The 16,015-nt window shown below is 39.0% G+C and overlaps 1 protein-coding gene across 1 annotated transcript in view; it reads right to left on the minus strand.

Moving 5' to 3' along the window:
* Positions 1–16,015, minus strand: part of itga10 (integrin subunit alpha 10) — a 30,366-nt gene that overhangs the window by 762 nt on the left and 13,589 nt on the right. Inside the window, exons 8-29 of the mRNA XM_004078154.4 lie at positions 12,298–12,448; positions 10,096–10,261; positions 8,663–8,736; positions 8,439–8,583; positions 4,152–4,300; positions 3,892–4,035; positions 3,609–3,815; positions 3,393–3,523; positions 3,032–3,198; positions 2,547–2,689; positions 2,361–2,471; positions 2,187–2,272; positions 1,967–2,108; positions 1,789–1,881; positions 1,626–1,702; positions 1,453–1,542; positions 1,291–1,375; positions 1,093–1,206; positions 899–1,006; positions 716–823; positions 537–632; positions 30–143 (exon numbers count right to left, since the gene is read on the minus strand). Of these exons, the coding sequence (XP_004078202.1) occupies positions 30–143; positions 537–632; positions 716–823; positions 899–1,006; positions 1,093–1,206; positions 1,291–1,375; positions 1,453–1,542; positions 1,626–1,702; positions 1,789–1,881; positions 1,967–2,108; positions 2,187–2,272; positions 2,361–2,471; positions 2,547–2,689; positions 3,032–3,198; positions 3,393–3,523; positions 3,609–3,815; positions 3,892–4,035; positions 4,152–4,300; positions 8,439–8,583; positions 8,663–8,736; positions 10,096–10,261; positions 12,298–12,448 (2,701 nt within the window). The remainder of the gene's footprint in view (positions 1–29; positions 144–536; positions 633–715; positions 824–898; positions 1,007–1,092; positions 1,207–1,290; positions 1,376–1,452; positions 1,543–1,625; positions 1,703–1,788; positions 1,882–1,966; positions 2,109–2,186; positions 2,273–2,360; positions 2,472–2,546; positions 2,690–3,031; positions 3,199–3,392; positions 3,524–3,608; positions 3,816–3,891; positions 4,036–4,151; positions 4,301–8,438; positions 8,584–8,662; positions 8,737–10,095; positions 10,262–12,297; positions 12,449–16,015) is intronic.

Here is a 16,015-nt window from a genome sequence, read left to right on the forward strand (position 1 = left end):
TGAACATCAAAGAGAGTTTGATGTGATACCTTCCACAGTATGAAGATAATAAGAGCCAACAGCAGCAGACCGCCTATGATGCTGCCGATCAGAATCCAGAGCGAGATGGGAATAGCTCTTCCCTTCAGCACCTCCAGTACAGTCTAAAGAGAAGTGTGGGAGACGCATGGGTATGTTAGGTACACTCTAACGTAGGGCTGGTGGTCTCTGCCAAAATATTTTAACCCTTGCGACATCTTTGCATATCCACTAATTGTTGAAATGTAGGTGAATATTGATTACGTTTTCAAATTTCCATCCAAAATAACCGCACAAGCTAACTAACTAATAAACAAAAATTGAATTTTCATTCTTAAAATAAGTAATTCTTGAATAAAAACCAACTGAAAACAGTTTTTATGCCTGAAAAAATACTCAAAATGACTTAAAAAGAAATTTGATTCATACATTTGATTCATTTATGTTGCATATTCTGCATATTGTTAGTAAATATGGATTTGATTAACTAATATTTTTAAACTCAGCCCGTCTCTTACCTCCCCCCAGACTGTTCCTTTTCCCAGAGTGATGAGGTTAGTCTCCTGAGCTGTGAGGCCATAGGCGCCTATTATCCTCATTGACTTATATTTTGCCTGAATACATAAAGAAAAGGGTCATGGTCAAAGCTGGAGCGACTGGAGAATAACTGAGTCACCTTATTTGTCATGTTACTCACTTTCCTGAAAAAATCCTCATGAACTCTGCGGCTCACTCGAATGATGACGTCCTCCCTGAGCTGCCGCACCTCACACACAATCTCCGTGCACCATGACCTGCTGCAGTTCTATGTATGGAAAATGGAGATTTCCCATCAGCTGCTGTTCAAGGGATTGAGAAGCGCCTGTTTTCTGGGCCTCACCAGGATTTCATCCTGCATCATGTCTTCAGGATGAAGTGGCCGCACTTCTCTCTGCCTGCTCTTCAGCTGCGCCACATCACTCATGACAGTACAGTTCACCCCTGAGGCCTGGGTGGGGGGGAATGAGCAAATGTCATGTCTTATCTGAGAGAAGTGAAAATGCAAATGCATCCTAAAAAAGAGAATCTGCTCACGTTGTTTGAGGAGACATCGGTGACAGTCATGAAGGTGCTGTCTCCTGCAGCTGCAGTGGGCAGATACAGCCGCAGCTCCAGGTTACTCAGCAAGTAACAGCCAAAATTCTGCAACTAAAATATAAAAAAAAAAATTGGTGGATACTTATGTCAATATTTGACATTTTCAGACATTTTTTATTAGAATCAAGGATTTACCCTAAAGTAGGTGAAAAATTGTGGCCCAATTGCTTCCGATGCTGTTCGAGTGGGGTGGACTTCGTAGCGGTTCAGATTAGAGGTACTGCATAAAGAACAAGCCTGTAAGTACATCAATAGCAAGAAAAAATAACAAAAAAAGCTTATACTGTGCAGTCTCACCTACTAATATACAACTCTGGCTCATACTGAACAAAGGTTTGCAACTGAACACTGTTGTCCCCCAAAGTCTCCTGTCTTTCAACACTGTCACTGCAAGACCAGAGCGAGAGTTACAGCAAAAGTTTCCCTGCAGGTTGGTGAAAATGTGCATGACACAGCCATGACTCAACTACCTGGAAGCGTTGATCTTTATCTGGACACGACTGTGCAGAAAACTGCAGCTGAACTCAAACTCCAGCATAAAGTTAACCTAAAAAGAGCAGAAAATAGTCTTAAGTTTCACCCGAGGAAAGGAAAGTGTGAGACCAATGGAGTCAATCCTTCAGGTAAGCGCACCTTTGACCGAGAGCGAAACACTGGGTAGCTGACGTTACAAGAGTGAATGTTTGAGCCAATTGCTGTACACTCCATCTTAAAGTAGGCATCCTCCTATGTTAAAAAAACAAAAAGAAGAGGACATTGGATTAAAATACGGAGGATTTGTTGCATCCAGGGCAAGCGCAATGTGAGTTACCCGAATGCTTAGGCTGGAGAAGTGCAGGTTTCGTGAATAGTGCAGCTTCAGGCTGGTGTTGTAGGCGTTTTCCAGTCTGTTCTGAAGCTGCACTTCAACTGCCAGACGCCTACGCGTGCTGCGAATCACATAAGGCTTCTGTCTGTGGGGAAAACACTGAAACTCAGACTGGATGCTTCTTCCTCTGCCTAGGATGAAAAGAATATCTAAAAATATCTACCGAGTCCCGGAGATGTCCATGCGTGCGTTCAGCACCAGGTCTGTTGTGCAAACATCATCCTCTCCACAATCTTTGAAAAAAGGAATCTGGGCAGATGTATGGGGAAGTGAAGCACTATCTTTTGTTGAAATTGGAAAAAAGGAATGGGAAAATTGGCCACGTTTGTGCACTTACAGACTTATTGATGGTGTTTTGCCATCCTTCATCCAGCACAGGGCCAGTCTTGGTGTTGTTGATCTTAAACCGCAGGGAGAAGCTAATAGGACGGATGTAATCCGCTGTGTCCTGACAAATAAAAAAAAGAGTACCTTTGATGGTCTTTTCTCAAAGATTTTGGAGGATGTGTGTCCCCACACTTACAAAGACATGAAAGGGAAGTCTATAGCAGAGGGTCTTTCCTATCTGGGCTTGGACTAAAATCTGGGTTTGTCGGTGGGAGCTGTCATCAAACAAAGCCCGGGCTGACAGCTTCCGGTCATCCAATGTCGCCATCACTGACAGATCTGGAAGACAAGTTTACAAAGGAGATGCTCAGCATTCACACAGCAAAAGAGGCCCCTTAGAAAAAAGACAAAAATCACTACCCCATTGACAGATTTTCTTTAAATAAGCAAAACAATCTGCCAATGGTAGAGGAAAAATGGTCTCATCAAGAATTCTTATTTGAAGAAAAAAGATTTTTTTCTCAAACAAAGATTTATTATTTTTCTTGCAAGACAAAAAAAAGGGTAAATTTGCTTGAAACAAAGAATTTTTACTTTCTTAAGATTCCATTTTTGCAGGTCACAACATAGTTCATTAGATCTTCATGTTATTACTACAGCAAGTATTTTATGGAAAACCACCAAAAATGTTGCTGCTGGATCCAGGTGAGCGGGAGACAGCTGTGAAGCAGGCAGTGGCGTTTAGGCAGGCTGACTCTCTGCTGCCTCTCTGACAGGTTTTCTGAATGACGTTGATGGAATGTGGCTGGAAAGAAAGGCTCACTTTGACCTGGACGATGCTGCGAGAACTTTAAGACACAATGGACAGAAAGTGGAGCGTTACACCAAAGAAACGGCTGGTAATTGGCTTGCATTTCTTTTTTTAGGCTCAGTTTTTAAAGGTAAAACCAACTTTTTATAGAAGATATATTTATGGACATGTAAATTCTGAATTATTAAGATAATGAACAGTGGTGCTGTCTTTCAGTCTGTGTCTGCCGACCTTAGTAGCACAGCATTGCCTTGTGCTCCCACTGCCAAATCTATGAGGTCATCCCCATCCAAGTCCAACCGAGCACTCACACTGCGGCCAAAATACTTCAGGGAGGGGTAAAGTGAGGACCCCGGTATTCGCTGTGAGGACGAGAAAGCAGATTTCCATTTAACTGAACTCTGAGAGGTATTCATGAGCATGAGGGAGTACATAAATTAGATATACCTGCTTGTAATTGTTATTGATGTAAATCCCATCTCCATGATAAATATAAATGGCACCGATGTGCTCATCCTCCAAAGGTGCTCCAACCACCAAGTCAGTAAGATCATCATGGTTCAGATCAGGAGCAGCTGCCAGTGCATAACCAAACCTTGCATCCTGGGACTTTTTCTCTGACTTCAGGGTACCATTTGGTACAAAAACCCCCTCCTGTGACAGAAAGAGCTGTGATTTACCAGATCAAACTGGAATTGTCTTACTATAATTGTGGCTTTAACTTTCTTACCCCACTAAGTGAGTAGATGTAAACTTTACCACCCTCTTTGTTCCCCGAACTGAGGAACATGGGAGCAGCAATAAGAAGCACATCAGTGATGCCATCCTGATCTATGTCCAGCCCACACACCTCACTGCCAAAGTAGGATCCAATCTGGAGACAGAGACATGTTGTTGCGTGGTGTGTCCAGTAGATGGAGCCCTTCCATAGAATGTGACATTCATATTTTAAGGTGAACCAAAAACTCAAACAAGAATCTTTTTTTTTACCTGTTCCCCATTCATGGCCTGTACAATATTAACACCGCTGTCGTCTGTGAATTCAAACAGAATCACTTTGCCTTTGTGTTTGAATCGGGGAGCTCCAGCCACATACAACGTTCTCCAGTTTCCAATGACCACAGAGGAGACCGTGTAACCTGCACACACACACGTCAGATCCAACTGCATCCCAACACAAGGTATTTAAAAAAAAATGTTTGAATTTGACCTCAAAACAATGTTGATGGACTAGTGCAGCACTCGTGCATTTACATGAAATACATTTGCAACGTTAAGCTGAATAGTTTAACATTTGTTCACAATCTCCTGAATGCTTAACAACTTAGTGATGTATTAACTTTAAATGTATTTGTGTCTTTGTCTAAAAAAAAAAAAAAAAAAAGATTATAAGATAGTTGAGAAACTCTAAAAAAAAAACTTTCGATCTGCCATTTTTTTGTCCAATAAGTTGCACAATCAGCACCATTTTTCTTTTGGGCGTTGAAATGTAAATTTGTTCTTTCAAAACCCAGCTTTCAGTCTGATAATAAACACTGTTACTCATACCAAAGTCTAGTAAAATCAGACGTAATAATTCTAATTTCTAAACTTACTGAGCTACACACACATGATTCAGTGCTTCTTTATATGTTTTAACTTAAAGTTAGGAAATCAAACATGGTCTCTTCAAAAAGACAACAGTCTGCAGATTCTAAATACTTTTATCAATGACATGAGACAAAAACTCGGTAAATTATAAGAGTAGCAAGAACAATGTGCTGAACAATGTGCTGAGAACTCTGTTAATTATGCATGACATGCAAACACAGGTGCAAACTCATCAAGATACATCCCAAAATGTCAGAAGTAAAGTTATTTTTTTTAGCATTTTAGCAAACACATATGAAATAGGAAAACAACTTCTAAAATTCCTTAATCGAACTCCAAAACCCATATGAAACCAAACAAACGGACCTCAGTGGCACTTCAAAGCCCGGCAGCCTGTTTGCTGATTTGAACAGACCTCTGATAGTTTGACAAGTCTGTTATTCTTTTTACATGAGCCATAGATTTGACAGAAAAAACAGCAGCATGTTTACAAATCAAAGAGCCATTAAACAGGAAGCTCATTTCAAACTGAAAAACTGCATTTCGATGGTTTTGATAAATACAGTAGAATAAAAGTAAACATTTTCAACTAGTTAAAAAAAGGTTACAATTCATACTTATTAACAGATTAGCCAAAAGATGACAAAGCTCACTTGGAGATAATAAAACCCTCACAGAACTGAACAGGTTTACTAATTCTAAGCAGAGTTGGGCTAAAATAGTTATTATAAAGGTCTTTTTGTCACCAAGATAGAGACTTTTTTTTGGGAAAGCATAAACATAACATGTATTATTTTGTTTCAGGGACATTTAGACAGAAAGGGTAGAACTTTCCTTCAACTCATTTGCAGTCATCTTCTTATCTCTTATTTTACTTATTCAGCAGCATTAAGTCCTCATAGTAGTGAAAGTGTCCACAGGTTAATTTTCCTCAGAGTTTTCAGGGCCCATCAAGAACAGGGTAAATGTAATGTTGGAATATATTGATTTCATTTTATTAAATGTTAAAACCTTTTTTTTGACATTTTATTTTCTCATATGCATTTTTCCTGGATTCTTCCTTTTATGTTATAACTACATTTTCCCAATTCTTTTGAAGATCTCTAAATTTTTGTAGCCCCCTTGCGTTTCCATACTGGACCACCATGGTGTCTGACCAATAGCAGCAGAAAGATTCCTGATTTTATTCACATAGGTACTTTTAAGTCCCCACTATAGATCTCATCAGCCAAAGCAGCTGTAAAAGGGGACTGGAGTTACTGTAATTGTAAAATTGAAAACAAATGTAAAGTCTCAGCAGACAATCAGAAACATGAAACTGAAATATCTTGGAGTTTTACCTAAATATCGGCATCTGGTAAGAGAACATTTGTTGAGAACATTTTGCTGTATCATGAAACTTTATTTTTCTGATGATGGAGGACATAGATTAAGAAAAGTAAGCTTAAATTTGTATTTCTTTTTTCAAAATTTTGTAAATCAGGAGCAGACAAAAAAATTCAGTTTAAATAAGAAAATATTTATGACGTGGAAAATATGACGGGCTGGCCACAGGCTCCCTGCTCCGCTCCATTCTGATGCATCCAATTGTAGTCGATTAGATCCATGTATGTCTTTGTTTTCCTCATCTAATCTGGAATCTGGCTCAAAACTGTACACTTGAATAGCTCCAACATTGATCACTTTGGTTGCACTGGTAATGTTAGGTTGGGGGCTGTGAGACGCTGTAAGCCAGCGGGAGAACACGTAAACAGGTGGCGACGGGAAGTAGTGGTGGGTTTGCACCACGCCAACAGCAAATATCTAATGAACTACTGCTGCTCTGCAGAAACTACAGTCAGGACCATGAATATTTGGACAGAGACACATTCCTTCTAATTTGGTTTCTGTACATTACCACAGTGAATTTTAAATAAAACTACTCAGATGCCATTGAAGTGCAGACTTTCAGCTTTTATTCCATGGGTTGAACAAAAAGATTGCATAAAAATGTGAAAAACTAAAGCATGTTTTAAACACAATCCCTTCATGGGCTGGTAAGTATTGGACGAATGAAATAACTGAAAACAAAATGGTATTTGGTTGAAAACCCTTTGTAGGCAATGACAGCCTGAAGTCTTGAACTCGTGGACATCACCAGATGCTGGGTTTTTCTCCTTCTGAATGCTCTGCCAGGCCTTCACTGCAGCGGCTTTCAGTTGCTGTTTGTTTGTGGGCCTTTCTGTCTGAAGTTTAGTTTTCAACAAGTGAAATGCATGCTCAATTGGGTTAAGGTCAGGTGACCATTCAAGAATATTCCACTTCTTTGCCTTAATAAACTCCTGAGTTGCTTTGGCTGTATGTTTTGGATCGTTGTCCATCTGTATTATGAAACACCGCCCAATCAGTTTGGCTGCTTTCACCTGGATCTGCGCAGACGGAAAGTCTCTGAACACCTCCGAATTCATTGGGCTGCTCCTGTCCTGGGTCACGTCATCAATAAACACTAGTGTCCCAGTGCCGCTACCAGCCATGCACGCCCAGACCATCACACTGCCTCCACAGTGTTTTACTGATGATGTAGTGTGCTTTGGATCATGAGCTTCTCCACGCCTTGTTCGTACTTTTCTCTTGCCATCACTCTGGTAGAGGTTGATTTTGGTCTCATTTGTCCAAAGAATGTTTTTCCAGAACTGTGCTGGCTTTTTTAGATGCTTTTTAGCAAAGTCTAATCTAGCCTTCCAATTCTTGAGGTTTATGAGTGGCTTGCATCTTGCAGTGTAGCCTCTGTATCTACTTTCATGCAGTCTTCTTTTTATGGTAGACTTGGATATTGATACGCCTACCTCCTGGAGAGTGTTGTTCACTTGGTTGGCTGTTGTTCCTCTTCACCATGGAAATGATTATGCCATCATCCACCACTGTTGTCTTCCGTGGACGTCCAGGTCTTTTTGCGTTGCTGAGTTCACCAGTGCTTTCTTTCTTTCTCAGGATGTACCACACTGTTGATTTTGCCACTCCTAATACTGTAGCAATTTCTGGCATGTTTTTTTTAATGTTTTCTCAGCTTAAACTTTGTGCTATCCTAGGCACTTTAACATTGGGAGTTGGGTCATCTAGACCCCCTAGACAGTGCACTGAACCTTTTTTCTTCAATGATTTGTGATCTTCACTGGTGTCCATGGATTACATGAAATCTTTCCACCTTTATCCACTTTTGTCATGGTAGGGAGAACACGTCAATGCAAGGGTTAATGATGGGTCCTTTCACCTGCATGGAGAGCTCCTTTGACGGCAGGTCGTCTGTTCACAGCACAATCTTCAAAATGCAAGCACGAGTACTTTAATCAACTCCAGGCCTTTATCTGCTTCACTCATAATGACATTTTATTTAAAATTCACTGTGGTAATGTACAGAAACTAAATTAGAAAGAATGTGTCTCTGTCCATATATTTATGTTCCTGACTGTATGTACTAGAAAACAATGAAGTATGATTATTTTGGTTAAAAACAGCTTGATCATAATGAAAAAGACTACTGGAAACGCATTCAAAAAAGCTAAAAAGACGATCAGTCAGTTTTTAAAGATGGTTAAGTTTGTCTTTTAGTTATGTTGCATTTATTTTCAGAAACACCTGTTCTACTCTTGAAGACAAAGAAAAAAGAGACATCAAAGGGCGTCATTTGAGATGGAATGACATTGATACCTAAATAAGCAGCATGGTTTTTCAGCTCCAGTGGAAACTCGCTTTCAAAGGCTTCTCGGGGAGGTACGATTCTTCCATTCACCCCTTCCTTCAGCACCCCGCCATCCCAGTCATACGCTCCCACCATCCCAAATAGAATACCATCCTGAGGAAAAGAAGAAAGCTTGGATTAGATATACATAAAAAAAACAAACGGTATGACAATTATGGGAGTAAAGACTCACATCCAGTGTGTGTGTGGAGAAGCCAATCTGGGACATCTCCAGATGGAATGAGCTCTCATTGTAGCCCAAAGTACCTAAAGGTGGACAAGTCAGTTTTCTAGCTTTGTCATGTTTTTTCACTCACTCCCTTCCTTTTCCTCTCTTCTACCTCCCAGGATCTAACACTCCCTATACTATAGCAGAGAAGACAGTAGATGACAGACGTTTCCTTTTCTCACAGTCACCTGTGTTTCTGTCCATCCATTCTTTTTAGATGTCATGCTTTGTTATGAAATGAAGAATTACTAAAGAGGATAAAAAAATCTCTTAAAATAACAAACAAATACCGGTAACCAGAATGTCTGTGCATCTTAACTACATTTGCATTAGCTGCAAACTATTTTTAAAGATTTAAAACCTTATTTTTAGACATTCAAGATATTTGACCAGGGTTTTGGTTCCACTGTGATTTTTAAATACACATTTAAATTTATGTTCTTCCCCTACCGCTGTGGCTTCTCCCTACCCCTCCAACTGTAGGGGCATTTAGAGGTGTGGTGGTAGTGAACTAATTTTTTTTAAGGGGAAGCCATAGGGACTTATGGCTGAGTTTCCCTTCACCAAAAGGGTGACCCGCTTGTGCCATGGAAGAGAAACCCATTTCTTCAGCTGGGTTTACATTTAAATGTAAATAATGACTTCTTTTTTTTTGCATGACTTTTTAAAAATAAAAAAAGACAATATTGGAATGTACAGTATTTTCCAAGCACTGCTAACATGCTAACATGGCTCACCGGTGACTATTCATGACGTCATTAATGTGGTAGTGCCGTCCAAATTTGAAGACAATACTTTTCCATAACTCTCTTCTTGGAGGGCTCAATGTAGGGGTAGGGAGAAGTTGCATGGATAGAGAAATAATTCATATTCGGCCTCAAACTACATGAGGAATTATAAAAAGGGGTCAACTATAAACATATTCTCATTTTGTTCACATTTTGTTGTAAAATGAGTCATTCCACTTACTACATTACCTTTTTGTCACTGTAATTAAAATGAACTACAACAAAAACTACCAAACTGTAAACCACTTGTTTAAAACTAGCAATAAATACTTATTATTGGGCTCTTTAATAATTGATTTTATGTCATTCCATCTAACAGTTAGCTTTTTTGGCTTATATTTTCTCTTTGTGAATACTTGTGTGGAACTTCTTGTTTCTAGATTTTAATATTTCGTTATGAAATTTTATTGTCAAGTAAAAATGACTTGCTGCAGGGACAAACACTTTTACCAATTTAGTGATTTTCTTGTTAAGAATAGCGTTCTTTTCTTGTTTTTAGACTACCCTTTTTTTTGCAATGTAATGGCTTTTTGGGGGGCCTTTGATCACTATTCATGAGAAAGCTTAACAGCCTAACAGCATGCATATAATGCAATGCATGCCTGTCACCTTCGAGACTGAATATCCTGTCTCCCAATGCGTCCACAATGTCATTCAGCGCAGCTTCATCTGTTACATTGAAGAAATACTTTTCATCCGGGTCACTGGCAATGTCTTTAATTTCATTTATGAAAGTCTCTGGGTCCTCCTGTCTCCGGATATAATGCCCCAGAACCTGAAGCAGGAGGGGGAGTAAAAAATAATAAAGGGAGAGCAAAGAACATTTGAAAAGCAGTGGTTAGTTTTCCACATTTCTGATACAGATGCTTGTTGTTAACTTTTTGAAAGAGTTAGCAGTTGCAGGGGTAAATAGTACACAAAGTTGATAGGATGTTCTAACAGAAAGTTTTTAACTAAAGTTCATGTAAAAAAAATCATGAGGGAAACCAAACCCCATAGTCTCCCTCAGCGACTCTGACTGCCAAGAAACATAAGGAAATCCTCTGTTTTCAAAGAGTAGGGGAGGTGTCATGTATAACGTGTTTAGTGCCCTCTTATAAATATGTGCATTGAGGTCTTATAGAAGCTAAAATTCCGTCCAGCCAACCACACTGTGCTTGCTTTGGCAGGAATGTGACCCAAAAAACATTACTAAGAAAGAAGACGACAGAAGGAAAGAACACTGCTAAACTGTAAAATACATTTTTTTGTCTAAACCGACGATATAATAAAGTATAACCGCAATTCCTTACAGAAATATTCACACACTAGAACTTTTTTTTTTTTTGCAGTTATGAGTGAAAAACATTCTTCCAATGGTTTTTTCCAATAAGTGAGTTCTGACTTTCCCTGGAGTGCCACTTCCACACAACGTACCCCACAGCCGAAAACAAAAGCACAAAATGCAACGTCAAGCACATTGCATGATGTAAATCACATGTCATCACTATGTCTCTTTGGGCAAACACTCAGCCACAAAGTCCACCTCATCTGTCCATCTGTTTTCTTTCAGTCCTTTTAGCATTTTAGGCTGAGTATGAATACACAAATTATTTCTTTCAGGTCTAATTTTTTAATAAATCATTTTAAGAATTGCAAAAATACAAGAGATACAAAATTCAAATGTCAACTAAAACACTAAAAAAACATTAGTTCAAGTTTGAATTGAATTTTTAGATGAATTATCTCACTAGCTTTCTAGTGGATAGTCCTGAATTAGAGACAGAATTAAACTGTTAAAAAAAGTATGCAAAAGCTTTTTCTTTAACCATTGTTACCCAGTATTTATCACAGAGATACAAACAATAAAAGAAGGCACATTTAATTTAAAAAGTAGTCTTAACAATAGTCAAGTAGCAACCTATTTTCCAATACTGACAAACTATTTAAAACTTAACTTTTCACAGCTTTCTTTTTTGTTTTAAAAACACAAGTAAATCTCCAAACACATTTTTTTAAAGGAACAAAAACTTTTTTCAAATTTTGGTTTAAAAAAGTGCCACCTTTGGTTTAAGACCCATTCCAATAAAAATCATTTTTTGGGTGTTTTTATTGTGGTATTTTTCTGATGATGGTGGACATACAGTATATAAAGAAAATGCAGCTAAAAATTGCATCTCTGAGTAAATCTTTATTCAAATTATTGTGAATCTGGAGCACCTACGTCACAGCTCCAAGTTTGAAAAACCTTGTAGCTGTGACGTAGGTGCTACAGTAGGATGACCACAAGTTTCCTGCTCTGCTCCATTCCACTGCACCAACATCAACAATGTTATGTTGGGGTTGTAAGGGGCTTTGCTCAGAGGCAAACTTCTGCTCTGCAAAAATATGTCCTAAAAAGACACAGGTTTTATGATTTTTGCTAAAAACGGCATAATTGCAATAATCACAATTGAAAGACACTTGGATTTTTGTCTACAATTGCATATGTTTGGGTCATGTTCTCTTTTTAGAGGTTCCAGAGAAATCTGAAGGTTTCGCAGTTAATTTTGTGGTGCAGGGAGAGGTTTCATCGCTGACCACTCAAAACTCTGCCATCACTTCCTAACGTGGCTATTTTAGTAAAGTCAAGGGGTTAATTTAGCAATTTAAAGATAGTACTTTTGGAGAGTGGCATATTGAAGACCATGTTAACTGTCAAAAGTGCTCAACACGTGCTGCTGATGATGTGGTCAGTTTGTTGTTTGTTTCTTGTCGACATGTTTTCCAGTCACAATAAAAAGATACAGAAACAGCAGTTGTAGAAGCTCAAAGTTCCAAAAACATGCTCACAGCAATGGCGTATCTGGTGATGTTTCGCCTCTCGCACTCCTCCAGAGCGTCTGGAAGCTCATCTTCATCATGGGATTCTCCGTCTGTCACCACAATCATCACCTTGGTGGCACCCTCCCGCCCTCCACGCTCAGCACTAAACGCTTCTGTGCTGCAAAAACACACAAAACTCACACCTATAAATGTTTTTAATTATTTTTTGGTCAAACTTTCATTTTCTGAAGTATAAAAGACTTAAATTCAGGTGAAAGAGATGGTTCAAAGGAAATTTCAGTCACTTAGGTTGCAAAATAAACCCTTTTGTTGAAATGACACCCTACTTAAATTGTTTTTCTTTCATTCCATTGAGCTTAATCTAAACGTATTTCAGTCACATCTGGACATCTTCCGATCTCATTAGTGACAAAAGTATCTCAGATGAGTCAAACGGGTCACTACATGCTGAGTTTGTGTGTCACTACACACATCTACCACATCTGTGAGTTTTCTTCCTGTTTGTGCTCAAATCCAGGGTCAGAATCCAAATGACAAACCAAAGCCCCACCCTGTTTGTCTGCAAGGAAGCTGCTCTCACAGGGATGTGCTTGAAGTGCTCACTGTGGTTGGTCAGCCTCAAAAACACACACTCACACATGCACAAAGGATGAGGGAGAGTAGTCACCGCCAGTGATCTCAGTCATTTTGAAGCCTAACTGCAGCCCTTGACTAAATATAACATTGGGGTCAGCCGCAAGAAACTTGTAGTTAAACACAACCACCCTCTCTGTGTAGCCTGCAAATTACATCCAGCATGAAGGAGGGGGGGGGGGGGGACGCTGAACATTAGGGACAAGTTAAAGAAAAGGAAAATAAAAAAGACAGCAAAGAAATCAGTGCAAATAACACGAGAAGCATCAGAACAAGAACAGGAATGACACAAATCATCTGAAGAAATGCAATGGCAAATAGTTTAATTCAACACATTCAAGTAATGATATTAACTAAATGATCAAGGACAGAGTCACTGATGGATGCTGTGGATGAGAGACCAAGACAGAAAAGAAATAAATGGAAAAACTTACAGGAAAAAGAGATGAAAGAGCAATGAAAGTGACTTAGCTAATTGGGAGGCCTGCCTCTATTTACAACCCATTTAATGGAGTCACAGCAGTGTGGTAATGACAGCACAGTGGTCTGAGTATAAACTTTTATGTGACTGAGCCAAAGCTTCACAGACGAGTGGCGCAAAAAGAAATCCGGCAGTGATTCTAATTGTGGAACTTTAGTTCATGCTAATTAAATCGGGATCTGCTCTAAATTCAAGTGTTTTAGTCCGATTTAGAACAAGAACATTGTATTGACTAAGGCTAGATGTCAAAGTTCCAGTGAAAATGTTTGAACTTGAGGTCAAAAGGATGATTTTTTTCCTTTGCCGTTTGGCTGCTCTCTTTTAGGGGTCGCCACATTGAGTAATCAAACGCCCTTTTATCCTCCTAATCTGTTTTTTCAATCCAAATATGACACACCAAGTACCTTCCTCTCAAGTTTCTCTGATCATTTTAGCTGTAACTTCAATTTCTATCACTCGGTTCTTTGCTCTGCTCTTGTCCTCTTCATCTTCTCCACCACCAGAGTCATCCTTAACACCACCATCCATTCATGTCTGGCTATACCCTCCCCAGACTCGACTTTTACTGAGTTCTTTAAGAACAGAGTCAGCACAAGATGTAATCAACTTGTGTTCTTCTACTTTTATGTCACTCAATGCTCCTCTATTTTCTGGAAAAAAGTGAATCTCTGCTATTGCACATTTTTCTTGTCCACCACCATCTGTCTTTTTGTTCTGAACAACAAACCTCCCCATCACTTCCTCATCACCTCTGTTTCTATCACCCACTTGTCTCTTAAAGTCTGTAATCACCACCCTCTCCTGTCCAGAGATGCGCTGGATCACCTCATCCATGTTTCTCCAAAATTTCTTCTCCTCATGCTAAAATCCTACCTGTGGGGGCAGAACCACTGATAACAACATCATACATGTAAGTCCTGGCCTCAGACTCATTACCCTAGATGACATTCTTAACCTCCAGAACATTCCTAGCAATCTCTCCTTTCAGGATCACTCATTTGTTCCTCTTTCTATCCACACCTTTATAAAACGGCTTGAACTTGCCATGCTCCTCTTCATTTCATCAACCAACTCTAGTTTTCCCTGTCAAATTCTCCACATTCATATTTCCTAAAGTCGTGTCTTTCGTTTTCTCTCTATTTTTTATACACCATGTAAATTTGTTGTCTAATTTTGACTTTTAACTTTATTCTATTTATTTTTATTTCCTTTATTATTTCTTCTTCAAATTTTTCTATTGTCCTTTTTTAACTTATCCTGACATGAGAGATGCCAAAGAAAAATTCCGATGTACCGCATGTGCAAACGGCAATAAAACTTGAATCTTGAATCTTGTATCTATTCCTTCAAACACGCTTTCTTCATCTCCTTTTTCAACTGGTAGCTGTCCCTGAAGATCAACAGCACCATGGAGAGGCAGTTGCTGTCAACTTGAGTCACAACCAATCTGGTATGACAGTTCCGTTTGTAATCGGCATGACTGATTTGTTTTTTGTTTTAAGTCTGATTCCCTTGCAGACTTCGCATTTACCAGACTGCCATTAAACACACTTGTACATGCTCCCCTTCTTGTCAAAATATATATCTTAATTAGAGTTAAGCTGCAACTGTTTATAGTTTAACAAAACATTTGAAAAGTAGCAGACATGCACTGTGTGAGTAAAGTTCACACTCCAAGAGTGCACTGAACATGCTTCTGGGTGTATTTTCACAGCTGCCAGAAAACCACTTGGCTGACCAGGTTGTGCCACACCTGCAGGCTTTGCTGAGCCAGCAGCCAACCAGGCCAGCTCAGCTACTTTTAGATTTTTGTACCCCGTATCTCCTTGGTGTCAACAGCTGTATCAGCCCACCCGTGCATGTGTGTGTGTGTGTGTCATTAGGACTGGTGCAGCTTATCCTGATTTGATTGTAATCTAAGCTGTTAGCTTTGCTAATTAGCTCTTTTAATAAAAATGCATTTTGTATCGGTCAATATTTAAATAGAAACATATGTATTTTAAGCTAAATATATTTCAAATGTTGCACTAGGAAGTCTTTTTGTGCAGAGAAAAAAATGAAGGTTAAGGTGATAGTGTTGACTGCACTTCCCTTCACGTGTGTTTAGTAAGCCACAGCTGTATCCTTTTAAAGGTTCCATTTCCAGCCACTGCTTTTCAAAGTCTGTTTAAAAGTTCCTCTAAAACTGGTCCACCTTTCACCTTTAAATGTACCAGAAAAGAGGAATTCTCCAATTACCCGTGTGGCTGTGTGCTTGGGCTCTCTGTGCGTACAGAAGCAGAACATTGCTCCAAGACACATATCCCAAAATACTAGATGGCTGCACAAAAGGTTTTGGTGTGATGTGCTGGTATACCAAATTTTACTTTGAAATCAATTATCATTAAATTTAATTCCGACATATATGAAGCCATTTCCTAAGGCTTGAATACCAGTTTGCAATTTTCACAAAACTCATATTGTTAGAAGTAGTCTTTTTTTGGCCACATTAAACTGTCATTAAAAAAAACTGGAAAATGAAGGGCTCTTTAAGTATTCTTAGATGATAATAGAGATGTTGGATATTAAAATAAATATTTATTTCCGAAAAGAAGAAGGAAGGTTTATTTA

This window comes from Oryzias latipes, chromosome 16 (assembly GCF_002234675.1).
Source record: "Oryzias latipes chromosome 16, ASM223467v1".
NCBI lineage: Eukaryota > Metazoa > Chordata > Actinopteri > Beloniformes > Adrianichthyidae > Oryzias > Oryzias latipes.